Source organism: Carcharhinus amblyrhynchos, chromosome 9 (assembly GCF_965287045.1).
Source record: "Carcharhinus amblyrhynchos chromosome 9, sCarAmb.v2.hapA, whole genome shotgun sequence".
NCBI lineage: Eukaryota > Metazoa > Chordata > Chondrichthyes > Carcharhiniformes > Carcharhinidae > Carcharhinus > Carcharhinus amblyrhynchos.
The window spans coordinates 56,537,091-56,553,505 of NC_137332.1; the positions used below are offsets into that span (position 1 = coordinate 56,537,091).

At 39.1% G+C, this 16,415-nt stretch overlaps 1 protein-coding gene across 1 annotated transcript in view; it reads right to left on the reverse strand.

Annotated features, from left to right (window-relative positions):
- Positions 1-16,415, reverse strand: part of hmcn1 (hemicentin 1) — a 543,993-nt gene that overhangs the window by 43,144 nt on the left and 484,434 nt on the right. Inside the window, exons 82-88 of the mRNA XM_080195726.1 lie at positions 15,439-15,629; positions 13,299-13,512; positions 11,935-12,069; positions 10,767-10,957; positions 9,416-9,497; positions 1,359-1,628; positions 226-396 (exon numbers count right to left, since the gene is read on the reverse strand). Coding sequence (XP_080051852.1) covers positions 226-396; positions 1,359-1,628; positions 9,416-9,497; positions 10,767-10,957; positions 11,935-12,069; positions 13,299-13,512; positions 15,439-15,629 — 1,254 coding nt within the window. The remainder of the gene's footprint in view (positions 1-225; positions 397-1,358; positions 1,629-9,415; positions 9,498-10,766; positions 10,958-11,934; positions 12,070-13,298; positions 13,513-15,438; positions 15,630-16,415) is intronic.

Genomic DNA, 16,415 nt, shown 5'->3' on the forward strand with positions numbered 1-16,415 from the left:
TGTCCGCAAACTTACTGATCACACCAGCTACATCTTCTTCCAAATCATTTATATGAAAGCAAAATTTGTCAAGTAGTATGGAAAATTTCTAGATAGGGAAATATTAACAGGTAAAATGATTTATTAGTTTGCTTTTTCCCTGTGTAGGCATGAAACCTTAAATATAAACTACAAATTAAAACCATGAACCATTAAGTAGCATTAGTCTGTCAAGTAGAAATGTACCTGGGCAAGGTTTGGATTGGCATCTGCGTGATTCTGAATGAGTGCCCGTGCAATGCCGTCCTCCATTTGCAGGCACTGGATTGTTACAAAGTCGCAGTCGTTTCTGCACTCCCTGTCCACAGGTAACGCTACATGGCTCCCACTTCAACCATTCAGAATATCCACCATGCACTGAGGGAGAAACATAGACAATGCTTGTATTGCCAATCCTTGGTATGATTTTTAATTGCATTGTGCAACAAAGTGAAAAAGCTACAGTAAATGTTTATAGTGGTTTCAGCTAAAAGAATTAATTCTCTCTTACCTTTGAGTGTGTTCAATTCACAGCTTGTGATCATAGGATCATAAGAAATAGAAGTAGGAATAGAAATAGATCATATGGCCCCTTGAACCTGCTCCACCATTCATTATAATTAAGGTGAATTTTCTGTCTCAGCTCCATGTTTCTACCTACACCTCTATTCCCTGAGAGAAGAAATATTTATCCCAGCCTTGAATATACTCAATCCGCACCCATGACCCTCTGGGATAGAGAATTCCAAAGATTGACAATTCTCTGAGTGATGGATGTCTCCTCATCTCAGTCCTAACTGATTGGCACCTCGTCCTGCTGCTATGCCATGTGATCTATAATATCAGGCTTTTTCAAAGTGGGGGTCACAGCCCACACATGGGTCACAGGGATATTGAAACTGGGTCGCTGGGTATGCGGTTTTTTAAAAAAAAAGACATGTTCTATGGTCCTGTTCAAAACATCATGAGATGTTCTGTGATCCTGTTCAAAAAAAAAGTGGTATGTTCTGTTTATAATGTGCATTTTATAAAAGGCAGTATGGCAATTGAGGATCTCTGGACTCAAGATGATGACATGGTCAGCATGCAGAGGAAAAGCTTAGCATTGCCTGATACAATTCCTTACATAAAGTGCACATAACTTGAAAAGATAAGGTGTATTTTTAAATGTATAGTAAATCCTGTTTAGATTGTGGCTCTGGCAACAGTACTGCAGCTTGCTTGGTCAGTAGGTTGTGAGTTTCTATTTCTAGCATGTTGAGACATTAGATCAGTATGTGTGTCTAAGTGTGTAACATTCATTTATATTAGTGAAAGCATTCAAGATCACCTGCACTCACCTTGCACTGTCAGAGTGATTTTGACAAGCACAGAACCCATGAGATTCCTGGCCACACACTCATATTCTGATGTGTCCTCCTTCTGCACAGCAGCAAGCCGCAATGAGTTGTTAGATAAGATTGTGATCCTGTCGTTTCCTATTAATGGCTGACCTTGACGGGACCACTCAATGGTTGGAAGTGGCTCTCCATCTGCTTGACAGTTCAGCATCACTGTGGTGCCAGCATCAGCAACAGTATCCATGGGTTCAACAGTGAATACTGGGGGACCTAGGGAGAAAAGATCAACACTAACAAAGTGAAAGATAGAAAGATCTCAACTATTTTGCATTCTTTTAAATGGAGAAGCCTCTGGGAATAAGCCCAAGTTTTTACTGTAGGGCAAGGTTGAAAAAATACATCTGAGTACGAGTTAACAGATCTGCCAGAACCTCAGAGTACAGACGTTGAAGAATAATAAGAGTTGTTGGTAAATCAAAATAACGTGTCCAAGAAGAAGGAAGATGTGTAAGAGACACACCAGAGACAGCATACAGGGAAGTGCAAAGACATACTTTTTAGACAACAGTAGAGATACATTCCTCTGTGAAATGATATTTGACAGCATTGCTGGTGATTACATTGCAAAATTTCAAAAACAAAAAGATTCATGAACAGGATATGTTCAAAAAGAATTATGACTGAAATCTGATGCCAATGTAGATGAGCTCCACTTTAGTATACATTATGTATTCCTATAGAACCGTCTGTAGGTCATTCTGATATCAACATTGCACCAGTAGGTTACAAAATTCTATGTGAAGATCCCACATAGAGAGATTTCAAGGAAACAAGTTACTGTATCTATGAATCTTCTGCTTAGGCAGTCTCTTGGGATTGAGGATGACTTGTTTCCACCCTGGTTCAGTGTGTTCTGTGATGGCTGATAAGTCAGATGCATGATCTGCAGACTCTGCCACGTGGGACAACTGGTGCTTGAAAGTCCAGATTGTATGGAGGTGTTATATGATAAAGGGTAAGCCCATAAGGAGTATAGAAATGCAGCGAGACCTGGGGGTGCAAGTGCACAAGTCTTTGAAGGTGGCAGTACAAGTGCCTGATAAACTCTGACCTTTGTCTCAGGTTTGAGATTCTGGCCCTCAAATACTCTTTCCTTCAGTTGACCAAAGGATGAGTGAAAACATTGGAGGTGATGATTAATTTTATTGTCAATGTTGTCTTCATCAAGAGGAGGCTTCCAATTTGTGGAAAATGGCCTACACTTTCCAAGAATTTGAAAAGTACTGATAAAGGTAGAATAAAAATCCAAGGTTTGATTACTGTGACTAACCCTAAGAATAATCAGCACGTTATGATTTGAGCAATCTTCCATTCACCCAGCTGTCCTTAGAATAGATATATCTTGTTAATATATTTTTTCTGCATGTATTCCCTATATTCAAATTTAGCTTTATAAATTCTTATCTTCTCATTTATTATGCAAAGCACTTACAATTGTAATTGAGAGACTATAAGTGTTAATGCCTAGGTGAGACAGAAGAATAGACTAACTGCAAAATCCTTTTCTATACTAATTACATTTTTAAAAAATGTTTAATTTAAAAGTAAACAAAACTTCTGGCAGTAAAAGATCAGAGAAGAGAAAGAGTAGAAGAGAAGTGAAACAGATTCAAGGAGGGGAAGAAGAATGGACAGATGAAGAATGAGCATACGTCACTGCCAAGCAAGTTGAGGGAGGAAAGAGGGATTGAATTCAAGTGTGAAGAGATAAGATTATAGAAGAAATCAAAAGGCTCAGGGAAAGATGAATGACTGAGGGCAGGGGATTGGAAGGGAGTTGCTGAGAGACCACAGATAGGGACCTACTTCCCCTCTTCCACTTCCTCATCATCCACCTTCTCAGATTTAATAATTAAAAGCCTGGCTTCTGCTCCTTGTGGTTGTAGACTCCTCTGCTATGCCATATTGTGAAGCATGCAGCACTTGACAACTATCCTGGGAATGCTATGGAGCTCCTCCAGAATGGTCAAGATACCTTATGCATATTTTAGGATGCCAATAGCCTCCTCTGTTGTATTGCAGGTCAACACACGGCTGTTGTACTTTTTTTTGGCCTCTGTTTGCAATGAGGGTAATCAACTGCCTCTTGTTCTCCATAAGCCAACCATAGACCTGTGCTGATGTCTAAATGAAATGGAGGCAGTTGCAAACACATAGTATAAAAGAATTATGGCAATAGCCAAGGTACACTACACTTATATTTCACACCACCTGCACATTCAGGTAGTGGAAAGGTTTTCTGTTTATGAATGTGTCAGGTTGATAACTTGATTCCCTCATGGTGACATGGGGTGCAGTCACTAGCCGCTGTACTTGAGCGAAGCTGGCTAATCCCTGATTCTTTGGGAGTTAACGTGCTCCCTACACAAGTAAAGAGGGCATCTATATCTGCCTTGATGCGCCTGTGTGTGTAGCTGATTGTGAGATGCCACACAGATCTCCAGCTGGGCACTGGAAGAGCCAGCAGCATAAAACTTCAGAGCATTTGTGATCTTAAGTGCCAGTGGGTGGGCAAGTAAATCGGCACACTGTAGTACCAGACCTTTTGGCTGCAAGGTATATGTCTCAGTCACCAATTCCCAGGTTAACCTGAGCTGCCTTTGGTATTCACTTACAGTCATATCCAGATATAACCTCACCAAAAAGGTACTTGACCCCTTCCAAAAGGGTACCCAACCTCTCCAGAGAGCTCCACTAGTTAACACCTTTCGCTTAAAGTTGTAACTCCCATGAAATCTTGGTGAAGAAAATTGCTTCTGATTGAAAGCAGTTGCACTTCTAAACTTTGAAACATCCACGCTGATGAGTTCTGTCCCAAATGGTCAGGCAGGTAAGCTGCACGTGTGGGGAGCATGCTGCAGTCATCAGCCATGTCATCGGCTGATAGTTCTTGTCGTCCAGTGGCCATTCTGCTGTTATTTTTTGTGCTGGATCAAATGCAGCAGGCACAGCGATTGCTGCAGAGCGAAGGCTTCATCACTACTGTCATTACAGCAGACATTAACCTGAATAATTCTCTGCCTATGATCAGACTCCAGTGAATGTTAAGAGAATGGAATGCTCTTTGATTCTGGTGAAGGCAGAATTCATGTGCAGTGCTCACAAAATGATCAGTCTGCATTCAATGACACCTTGCACCAAGGGAAGCCTTGGCCTCACTTTTTCTACTTTCCTCTGGCAAGAGAAAATTAAATCTAATTAGCTCTCAGTAGTAGTCAGAGCATAGTGACTTTCCTTAAACACCAGTGGATGACAAATAGCAGCATGCTGAAAATATTTCCAGCTGCAGTTTAGAAAGGCATAGAAGTTCATTGTCATGTTCATTGTCATAATTACTTTCACTGCTACTGGCAGTCTATGCCTTTAGTGAGGTTACAGTTGTGCCTGCATCAGGTGGCAGATTTAGGTGAGGACATCCTAATGGAAGTGCGTCTTCATTGTTTGTCACTGAGGGTCAGGAAGGGAAATTGCTCCCTGAACATTTTTGCCCCTCTCGTTTCTTCAAACCAGCATTGCATGCTAATTGACATCATGACCTGTCTATTTTGCATACTTCTGGTGGTTTCAATGCAGGTGCGCTAATGCCCTCATCAACATTGTGTTTAGTGTGGCTCAGATGCCATTATACCACTGCAAACCTCTAAAGTGTCTACTGTGCAAACAATGGCTCAACACAGGTGCAATACATGGAGTGTCTAGAATAAATTCCACCACCCACCTTCCCCCACCCAATCCACATACCCTGCCTTTTGGAGCAAAAGGGATTTAAAAATTTTTTTTATAGGAACAAAATGATACAGTGTACCTTTGGCTGGCGGAAAGGGACTTCATTTGAGGTTCGAGCGTAGGATGCGTCAGGCCTCTTGATTCTAACTTGCCATTGCTCCTAAACTCCTCAACAGTCATTTCAATGTCAGCTCACTGAGTAGTGTAGCTCCTGCAGCCTCCAATCTAATCTGTCCTAATCTTAGTCACAGCTCAGTATACATTATACGTACTGAAAATGGTGGTGAAGACAGCTAAGATTATTAGTCACATTTCAGCCACTGCAGAGAAGGACATCTTCAATAAAACAACATAAGATGAAGATAAACTGTGAGGTGGTGGGATGAAGGCTGTGGACATTATTGAAAGAAACTCTTAGCAGGGAAAACAATAAAGAGAAAGAACTGAATGGATATTAGTGATCAAAGCCTTTAAAGGGAAAGGGAGCCAGATGGTGTAAGGTGGGTAGGAATTGTTGAGATAGTGTTGGTTACAGAACCCGTTAAAGAAATCTTCCTAGCCTTCAGCAAGTTAACTCCCAAAATTCTTTTTAACCACTTATAACTATATAATAAAGGGCACAGGCAACGAGCTATCTCAACGTTTAGGTGTTAACGTGTCACTGCTCAACACTACATTGACCCTTGGTCTGAATCATGTGCCTTCTTACATCATTTTATTGGTGATACCGTACTCAGACCCACATTAACCTTGTACTTGCCAGACCCCCTCTCCACCCACTGCCCCCAGTGTTTGTCCCATTAGATATAGGGTTACACTAGTTTATTTCATGTCTTGCATTGTTATGAGTCCTAATGCTATGCTACTATTATTGCTATTACAGCATTAACAACAATCTCACTACCCAATCTCCCCCCTTCAAGTCCTTGAAGTTAGAGATTCAGTCTGGAGGTCTTATAACCTTTTCATATCTCATTTGCTGTTCTGTTGGGAGAGTGGCAGACTCTGGAGATTCGATTTCTTACTGTTAGATCTGAGGTTGGACTGGCATTTAGGTGTGCTTTTACTTTTTATTTCCATTGCTTTATGTTGAACCATGCCTGGTCAGTTTAGCTGTTGCATTGATCCATAGTTGCTGTTATTCTCAATCGTTCATCGCAGGGTGTAGAGACTTGGTGTTGTCACCTTGGCATTGTTTTTTCTTCTTCACCATGTGGGTCTTCTCAAAGCCTTCTGAGGTTGAGGAAGAGTGTTCCTGTGGTGAGAAGAAGGCACCTTGGTGCATCACCTCTGTGTTTTGTTGTCAATGGTGAGAGATTGGTGCCCAGTTCCAGTATCCCTTTTGACTGTGGCATACTGTGGAAGTTGTAGCGAATGCACAGTGGTTGTTGTGTCAACCATTTGTACTATTGTTGTAGTTGGAGATAGGATTTTCTTAGACTGCTAACTATTCTCTGGTTCTGCTTTCACTGAAGGTATCATGATAATCTCGTGGATGATAATTTGGTCTGACCAGTGGGGACTTTCCAGGACCTGGAATGATAATGAAAAAAACTTGCTCAGCAAAGAGAGGAGAGCGATCGATATGAAATCTGAGTCTTTAGTGTTTGAAGACCCATGCTGTTCTGGCTGTCTAACAATGGTGGTAGTTTTGATATTCTCTACCACTTGAAGGAAATCCAAGGCTATACAGGCATTCCTGAGAGAAAGGCTGGTTATGGATGACATCCATCAGCTTAAAGATCTGTTTGCTGCTTTACCTCGGAGGTCCTAGGCATTTGTCACAATGTTCATTAGGGACATCTGATGCTTAAAATTCATTGATTTTTAATTGAAGATCTAGCTTTGTTTCTACAAGTTAATAATTTAAGTGTTTTGGGTCCTCTTTTTTAAGTGTTGTATTTCCTGTGAGCAGCATGCCAGTTTTCTCATCAGCTGTTGCTTTTCCTTAATGAATTCAGCTTTGGTACGTGAAAGCTGATTTTCTACACTGGTTAGCCGTTCCTTGACAGAGTATAATTTCTCCATGCTAATCTTCAAGCTCACATTCTGTAATTGCATGTCTGTCAATTATTTTTGAAACATCTCACACCTCCTTTTGTTTGCCGTTCCATGTTTTGGATTTTTATCTCTTTGTATACCTACTTGGGAAAGTAATGTTTTTCTAAAGTTTCTTCCAAAGGTGCAACTGTTTCTTTCAGTGCCGTGGTCTCATTATTGTACTCGTCAGCTTCCTCCAGAGTACTGAAGATTCTTGTACCTTCTCTGAAAACTGGCTTCTCAGCTGTTTCGAAGTTTGTATTAAATTTATTTTATCCCACTTCAAAATGTGCCAGAGGACAAACTCTGACCTGAGAGATCCTTGCAGTGTGTGAAGGTCTGTTGTTCTACCATTCCATTGCTTAAGGTAGTCTTTATTTCTTCATGCCGCTGAAGGGTTATGCACTGTGCTTGATCTCAATTTTGAAGAACAATTAGCTGTTCTTTCAACTGTTTATTTTCTTGTTTAACTCTTGATTTCTGACTCTGCGTTTCAATGTATTTCTTTGTCACTACTGATAGCTCTAATGCAGCTTTTTCTGTAGTAGCATTCAACATCTGTTAAAAATAGTTTTAAATATATACATACACAATGTAAGGGTTACAGAAAAGGCGCTATCTCTATGTTTAGGTCTTAACACTTCACTGCTCAGCACCACACTGACCACAAGTCTGGTCATGTGCCTTCTTACATCACTGTGTGAACAGTACAATACTCAGTCCCACATTAACCCTGTGTCTGCCTTAACATGACGCTTTAGTTTAGGAAGGTCAGCTTCCCCTCAAGAATGAGGGGAGATCTTATAGAATCATATGAGATTATGAAGGGAATAGATAAGATAGAAGCAGGGAAGTTGTTTCCACTGGCAGGTGAAACTAGAACTAGGGGGCATAGCCTCAAAATAAGAGGGAGCAGATTTAGGACTGAGTTGAGGAGGAACTTCTTCCCACAAAGGGTTGTGAATCTGTGGAATTCCTTGCCCAGTGAAGCAGTTGAGGTTACCTCATTGAATGTTTTTAAGGTAAGGATAGATATATTTTTGAACAGTAAAGGAATTAAGGGTTATGGTGAGCGGGTGGGTAAGTGGAGCTGAGTCCATAAAAAGATCAGCCATGATCTTATTGAATCGCAGAACAGGCTCGAGGGGCCAGATGGTTGACTCCTGCTCCTAGTTCTTATGTTATCTTTAGTTTAGGAAGGATAGATTGAAACTTACCAGCCAAACAGTTGTAGGGGCAGTTAGCAGGAAACACCATCCACTGGGATGGAGATTTGGCAAAAGACTTCAGCTTTACAGTATTCAAAATCAAGCAAAACAACAAGAACTTTACAAGGAAAGAGGGATGGCCAGGCTTCAAAGATACAGTACCACCATAGTATGAAAGGATTTTATACTGAAGCTGAAAATGATTTATTTCATCCCAAAATTTAACCCAAAGTAAAGCAATTTATGCAGTTATGAAGAATAGGTTGGCTAAGATGGATTGGGAAACTAAAAAAAAGTTAAACAATCAATGATGAGTAATTAAAGAAATGTTAAATAATTTGCAACAAATATAGATTCTTTTAAGACACAATAAACCACATTCAAAATGTTATTCCTGTGTGCACCACATTTTTGTTTGTATCAACTTTCTGACAATTAATATCCCATGCTCACATTTTTGATAAAAATACCCCTATATAAATTGACTTGTCTGTTTGTGATTACAGTGTTGTATTCAATTCAGTGGTAGATCCAGAGTCATAGATGAAAAAATAGTTGACTTAAGCACTGGTTCAATACACAGGGACATTGGGCAATGCATCATATGACCTGGATATTCTGTATCAGGGCTGAAAATATACCCTTTAGAATCATTTGGAAATGTCCAAAAAATCTGCAAGAAGACCATTTAATCTCATGGACATGGAGAAGTCTTTTGCTGATGGGAAGTCAGCATTCAAAGACTTGTAATAAAGCAGAAACAACTGAAGGATTTAGTCATATTTTAAACAATGTAGGAATGTCTCAAAACTAATCTTGAACAGAGTGAGATTTACTCACTGTAGCTCTGACTGATTTAAAATTGACCCAAACTATTAAGAGAAGTGCTTTTAACCAAAATAAATCAATGTCCATTTACAATAGCATTCCTTCATGATGGGAAAAACCACTTTTTTTTATGGTGGCCATGAATGTTTTAGTGTATAAATTACTTGTTAAGTAAATGCAATAACACAGACTTACTCTGCAGAGTCAGGGTCACACTGCGCTCAACCACACCAGCATCATTTGTAGCAATACACTTATAATTCCCTGCATCTTCATTCTAGAGATGGAACAGAAAATTACAAAGCAGGATGAATCTAAATTTATGCATTTTGAATGTACATTCAGGGCTGCTACTTTTCAAATACAAACACTTCCTTCTAAATCTTAATCTGAATCTGACAGCACTGATACCAGACACAACAGATTAACTATGCTATAAAGAATAATTTATTGCCAATTAACAAAGTTATTTTCTGGATAAACAAACTCTTGGGGCAATATGTTCTGACTGAATGGTATCCATGAATAGTGCAATATCAAACCTGCCTTGTCAGCATATCACAATGGAATTTGGCACCTGTGGACAGGGAAGGAATGACTGCAACAATGAATTTAACAACAATAATGGCAATATCGATTTTATAGAACAATTCTGGCAGAATTAAACATGCTGGGATTTTCAGTCAAAAACAGATACAGGTTGTGAAGTTGCTGTTGCTATGGTCTGAGTTGTGAGCTGTGACCTGACACTTCCTGTGTTGATCACATATGGAAAATTGTTTACTTTGAGTTAGACCTGATGGTGCCGTTGGGGAATAAAGCTATGTGTCTTACATGCAGGCTTGAGCAAGTATTATGGAGTCATTTGCAAGTAATTCCATTGGCCTGGTTGAGCAATGTGATCAGTTTCCGGTTACACCATTGGCTGGGTGTCACAGAATGTTCTGGAAGGTTAGGACAGTATTGGGATAAAGGCACATGTTCAGCCTTGTGTTTCCAGCAGTAACTCAGAGATCAGCCATTGCAAGAGTATCCTGAAGAACATCTTCAGCAAAAGACCACGAACACAGAATTTATATTGGGAATGGACCTGGCCATTTTGTCCTAAACCGGGTAGTATCTATTTTTAGTTAAAAAATTAGAGTTAATGTTTAGTTAAGAGTTAAAGTTCAGTAAAAAAGCTAAAAGTGCTGCAACTGTTGTAAATTTGAGTTTGTTATCTAAAGTTAAATAAAGGGAAGATTGTTAAGAGAATTTGAGTTGACTCCTGTCCTTGTTTTTCACACTTTGGTGGAAGGCTTGGAAAGAATTTAAATTGGTAGCCAAATAATACAGTAAAATATTGTGCTTACAATTTTAAGCAAAGGGTTTCATTCTGGTGGGTTAATTTCTGAAGTTACATTAATACATGCAACATCCTGTTTACAGTCAGTATCATGAAATCGTGCATGATTATTAGTTTTAAGATTGTCATGATATTAACTATTTGATACTGACTAAACAATCAATTCTATATCACCTTTCCAATATCTGTTGACTGACTTACCACTGTACCATAGATGGCTAGCGAGCCATTGTGGAGCTGGCGAATCCTGTTGGTGATCTGGATATGGATTCCCTTTTTACTCCACTGGATTGTGGGAGGTGGATCACCACGGACCTCACAGTTGAGGATAGCATTGCCGCCAAGAGGCTCAATGCGATTTGGATTGAAATCACCATCAAAGATTGGAGGCTCTGCGGTGTTAACAGACAATGTTTAATTTTCAACAAAACCAATGATGGACTTAATTACTGAATGACAGACCATGAAATGAAAGCACCATACGCAGAACTGTTAAATAAATTATCTGAGCCATGGTAATTTTCTGTACACTTTTCCTTGAAAATATAATTTTACCAACTTTGCAGGTTTTTAAGGAGCTTGCTGGAAATTCAGAGCTGCTGTTTACGATTTGCTAACTAATAATTTAAATGGACAGGTTACCAATTTGTGTTTGCAATGCACGAGGAAGTGTGGAGTTGGAAATGTACCCCTAAAATGTATATGTATGAAATTATTGTTGAAGTAATGCTGAGAATGCCAGTAAAACTTCCCTGACAACTCAATTGGCCTTTCTGCACCCATTAAAAATGCTTTCATATTTATACAAGAACTAATGAAAATTCCATCATGTGACCCCTTTTAACTTTGTTGCATTAATTGTACTGAGAAAGCAAAAGAAATAATAGTATCAGGTATAATGAATTAATGACTTCAATACATCATTGTATTCCTCAAAGCACAGTTCCATATTTGCTTTTTAATTCTGTAACAGCTATTACCAGATAAACTAGATGAACTAGCTTTTTCTTCTTATATCATTATGAAAAGAGCCATTCTATTGTTTTACAGGCAACGCCCACATCAGGGATGGAAAGAAAAACAGCATTCACATGATTCATAAAATTGCTTATCCATCTTGGCAGGCACCCAGTGACTCAGATGGACCAATTTTGACATGTACCTGAAACTTTAATCTCTTTATAGATGCTCGTACCTTACTGCTGTATAACCTCAGCATTTTCTGTGGACATTTCAATATTTAAGAGGGCTTGGTCAGAAATTCCAATTCTGGAAATGTAGTTAAAACAAACTTCACTCGTGTGAATAGTACTTAAAAGGCCAACATGTGCAACAAAACAAAGGAATTTGCAGGTCTTCCTCAATTCACCTTTGACATATACAGATCCAATGGCCTTGATAGATCCCACTTTATTTTCTGCTGTGCAAACGTATGTGCCCGAGTCATCCTTTGATACCTTTTCAATGACCAATTTGCTGTGTCCATTGATATTATCATACTGGGCTGTAGGAATAAAATATGTGTTTATTTGTGAGGATGAAATTATCAGATCCGTTTCTCGATTTCTGAATTAATGATTTCAATATTTATTACTCAATACATTTTCAGATTTGCTTTTTCATTCTGTAAAAATGGTAAATTATTGATGGATTTATTTTAATTATTGTATCTTCACAGAATCATAACATCTTACTGTGGAGGAAGGTTGTCTAGTCCTGTGCTGGTTCTTTGAATAAGCAGTTGTGCTTCGTCCCACACCTCATATTTTTATCTGTGACCTTGTAAATTCCTCATCTTTTAAGTGCCTGTCTAATTCTCTTTTAAAATTATCTGCGGAATCAACTTCCATTGAAAAAGAAGCCTCTTCTCCTCTCTAGGTCTTTTGTTGATGACCTAAATTGCTGATTACTGACCCGCTCATCAGCAAAAATAATTTTTCTCCATTTGTTCTATCAAAACTCGTCATCTTGAAACTTCTCTGTTCCAACTTCTTTTCATAATTGGAATCCCTAATCCCAGGCATCTTCCTGGGGAACATCCTCTGTACCCTTTCTAAGGATTACATTCTTCTTGAAGTGTGATACCCAGGGTTGTCCAGTTGAGGCCTAACCATTTTGTAACTCATTTTTCCCTCTCTACCCAATTTTCTCTCCTCTTCTGCTAAAGATAGTGACTCATGCTTGAGCTTTCTTCCACAGGTGCCAGAGAAATTCTGGTTCCTCATTTAGGTGGTCATCTTTCGTGGGTCAGCGTATACAAGAAGGGGGTCACTATTTGTTTGACCTGAAGGTTTCACAGCAGAGCCCTGTCCTGCCTTTATCTGAAATTCTTAACGCAGACTACAGGAGTAGTCCTCAGTGCAAAGAAATGTTTGCTAGTGTACATCCAATGTCTGAGAAAGAGGGAAACCTAACAGGAAAGTTGAGATGAGTGGGTGGCTGGCTGGCTAGAAAAAATATTTAATAGTTTAACAAAAACTTGTCCAGAGAAAGTGAATAGAGACAAAGAGTAATTTTAAATGCTGTTTTTGGCAGGACAAAGAAGCACATGAACAAACTACTAAATGGTAAATTTTAGAAAAATGATCAACAATTGGAATTAGTTGCTAGAGAAAAAATACCATGGAGGCAAAAACCCCAGGAATCATTTAAAAACAATTGGCTACTGATTTGGGGAAATGCAAAGCTTTTTTGTATGGATTAGTGCTACATCTAAAGCATATTTATTCTCACCAGGTACAATGTTGTTATTGAACGTCCAAGTGATCTTGGGTGTGGGAATACCTCTCGCTGCACAGCTCAATGCAAGGTGTTCCCCTTTGTTTAAGGATATATCTCCAGGCAGTTCTGTAAAAGCTGGGTGGATGTAGACAGTCAGGCTGAAGGTCTTGGAGTCTCGACCAGCCACGTTGGTAGCTGTACATGTGTAACTACCAGTGTCATCAGGCTGATGGGAATAAGAGAAAATTACAATCATGTTTTTGGCACAAATAGAAAATCCTGGTTTCGCCTTAATTTTGCTCCACTGTTGTCTCTTTCAGGCAAGAAAATGAGATGATCGGAGCTACTGATATTTCCACTGTCAGTGCGAGTTGATGATCAGCAGAACTGGAGACCTACTGTTTATTTCAGGTGGAACTCTGGTAAAATCTGATATGTGTTATATAGTGTATTATTGTTAACACATTATGCAATATAGACTTGGTATGGTATCATTAAAAAAATCCCAAGAACTGTTACTGTTGAAGGAATCGAAGGGTTACAGAGAGGGTCTGGCTGTTGGGAGATACTGAGCTGATGGTGTCAATTAACTGAACTAACATACACAGGTGGAGCAATGAAGCTCATTAAAACACTCTGGTTTATTTGTGGTACCTACAAATCTTTAGGCAGCTTCTGGTGCTTGGCTTAGTGTTTCCTCCAGTTACCTTTCCTGATAATTATTCCAATTATTACTCACAGCCAACAAAATGAATAATTACATCCATTGAAATATTTTTTAAAAATTTCGTGCTGTAGACCATCTTGGTGAGGTTCTGACAAATTCATGCTAAACATGACTTGGATAATGAATACTGTTAGCACAGATCAATGGCAAAGCCAGGAGGAATTATTCTTTATTCATTCATGAGATGTGGGCATCACCGGCTAGGCCAGCATTTATTGTCCATCCCGAAGGGCACTTAATAGTCAACCACATTGCTGTGGGTCTGGAGTCATGTGTAGACCACACCAGGTAAGGATGGAAGATTTCCTTCCCTAAAGGGAATTAATGAACCAGATGGAGTTTTACAACAATCAACAATGGTTTCATGGTCAATTTTTATTCCAGATTTTTACTGAATTCAAATTTCACCATCTGCCATGGGGATTCAGACCCGAGTCCCTGGAGTGCTCAATTATCAGTCCAGTGACAGTACCACCATGCCACTGCCTCCTCATTGATAAATATTAATACATGTTGAATATTTTCACAGTTCAATACAAAGATGAATCATAATCTTTTAAATGGGTTATATTATTATATATGAAATATTTATATGACTATATACAGGTACTAGAAATTCTGAGTTTGTGTTTCTTGATGCAATTTCATTTAAAATTGTGATATTTATAGGTGCTGTGTAACAGGTGTAGGTTTTTTTCTTTTACCTGATCTTGTAGCTTTACCATTATTGCTATTACACATCTTCAAAATTGCAAACACTTCTTTGGATTGCATCAGAAATTGAACTGGAAATAACCAATTGAGGTGAAAATTTAAATAATTATTTGCATTTATATGGTGCCTTTCATGATCACTGGACATCCCAAAGTGCTTCACAACCATTGAAATATTTTTGAAATGTAGTCACTGCTGTAAGTAGGAAAAACAGCAGCCAATTTGCACGCAGCAAGTTCACAATGATTAGATAATCTATTTATATGACACTGACTGAGGTTAAATATTGACTCGGAGTCCAGGATAAATGGCCTTGCTATTCTTTGAAGGTGATATGAGATCTTTTACATCCCTCTGACAGGACAGATGGGAGCATGCTTTAATAGCTCATTTGAAAAGAGCGTCAACCTTGATTAATATGCTCAAGTTCTGGGCTCCAGGACTTGAACACACAACTTTCTGACTCTTAGGTGAGAGTTCTACCAGCTGAGCCAAAGCTGAGATAAAGTCCTGCCCTTTACAGTCAATTACTGTCCAGTTAACTTTAAATAAAATATCAATGATGTCTCACAATTCCATCAAAACTCGGGTCTGAATCCCATCATGGCAGATGGTGAAATTTGAATTCAGTAAAAATCTGCACTGGTGTGACTTTACATTTTAATCTGCAAATGACAGAAAACATTTTTCAAAACTGATCTCTAATCTTACCGTTGTATTTTCCACAATGAGTTCTCCTGACTGCATCAACTTGTACTTTCTTGGTGTGTCATGCAGGTTTGTGTCATCTTTCTGCCAGGTAAGCACTGGTTCAGGAACACCATCAGCAGTGCATGGCAAAGTTCCCTGAGATTCTTCAATCACAGTGTATTCGGTGTCTGCAGTGCGGATAGTTGGTGGGACTGTACAAGGCAGATTGAGTAAATAAATACAATTTATTGCTGGCTCACGGCAGCAGGTACAAATCATGAACTCAGCACATGGAATATACTGGGTGAAAATCATTGTGGTATGTATGTTGGATCTCCAAATCTTTGATACCTTTCTCACATATAGTTTGTTTTCTTTTATTTGATAGAAGTCTATACTTTTCACCAAGCCTGAAGGAAGCGCAGTTAGGTGAATAGTACTGTATTAATATCATTTTCTGACCGTGAGTTGGAGACAGAAAACTAAGCAGTTTGTTTTCCACTTTCATTCCTTGCTTTTTTGCAAGTTTTTCGCTTTTCCTAGTGTCTCCCTCCTTGACCTCATGCTTGCGATCTCTAACTCTATGATGCAAGCCTATATCCGCATCAACTTGTAATATGGAACCACCTGAGCTAATAATTCTGAAATAGCAGTGAATAAATTGCAAGACCTCCTGATTGGAGTTGATCTGAGGCACAATCAAAGTTCTCCATCATGTCTTGCTTCCACATTGTGCATTTCAAGCAGCACAGAAGGACAAAGATCCAATGGCTCCAGAGCTGGCCCCAGCCATGTAGGCAAGGTGAAGGGAAGGTGGAAGAAGAAGGAATCCTCAGAGAACTCCTCGGAGAGATTGGCATTGGTTTGGTCAATTTTTGTGGGGTTGAGGAGGAGGACTCATGTTCCTGTTACGAGAACGGAAATTGCTTCTTAAGTTATTTGTTTTTGGTTGGCTTGGCCAGCCTACAGTGATTTCTTCAAGGAGTGCTAGTTAGGTC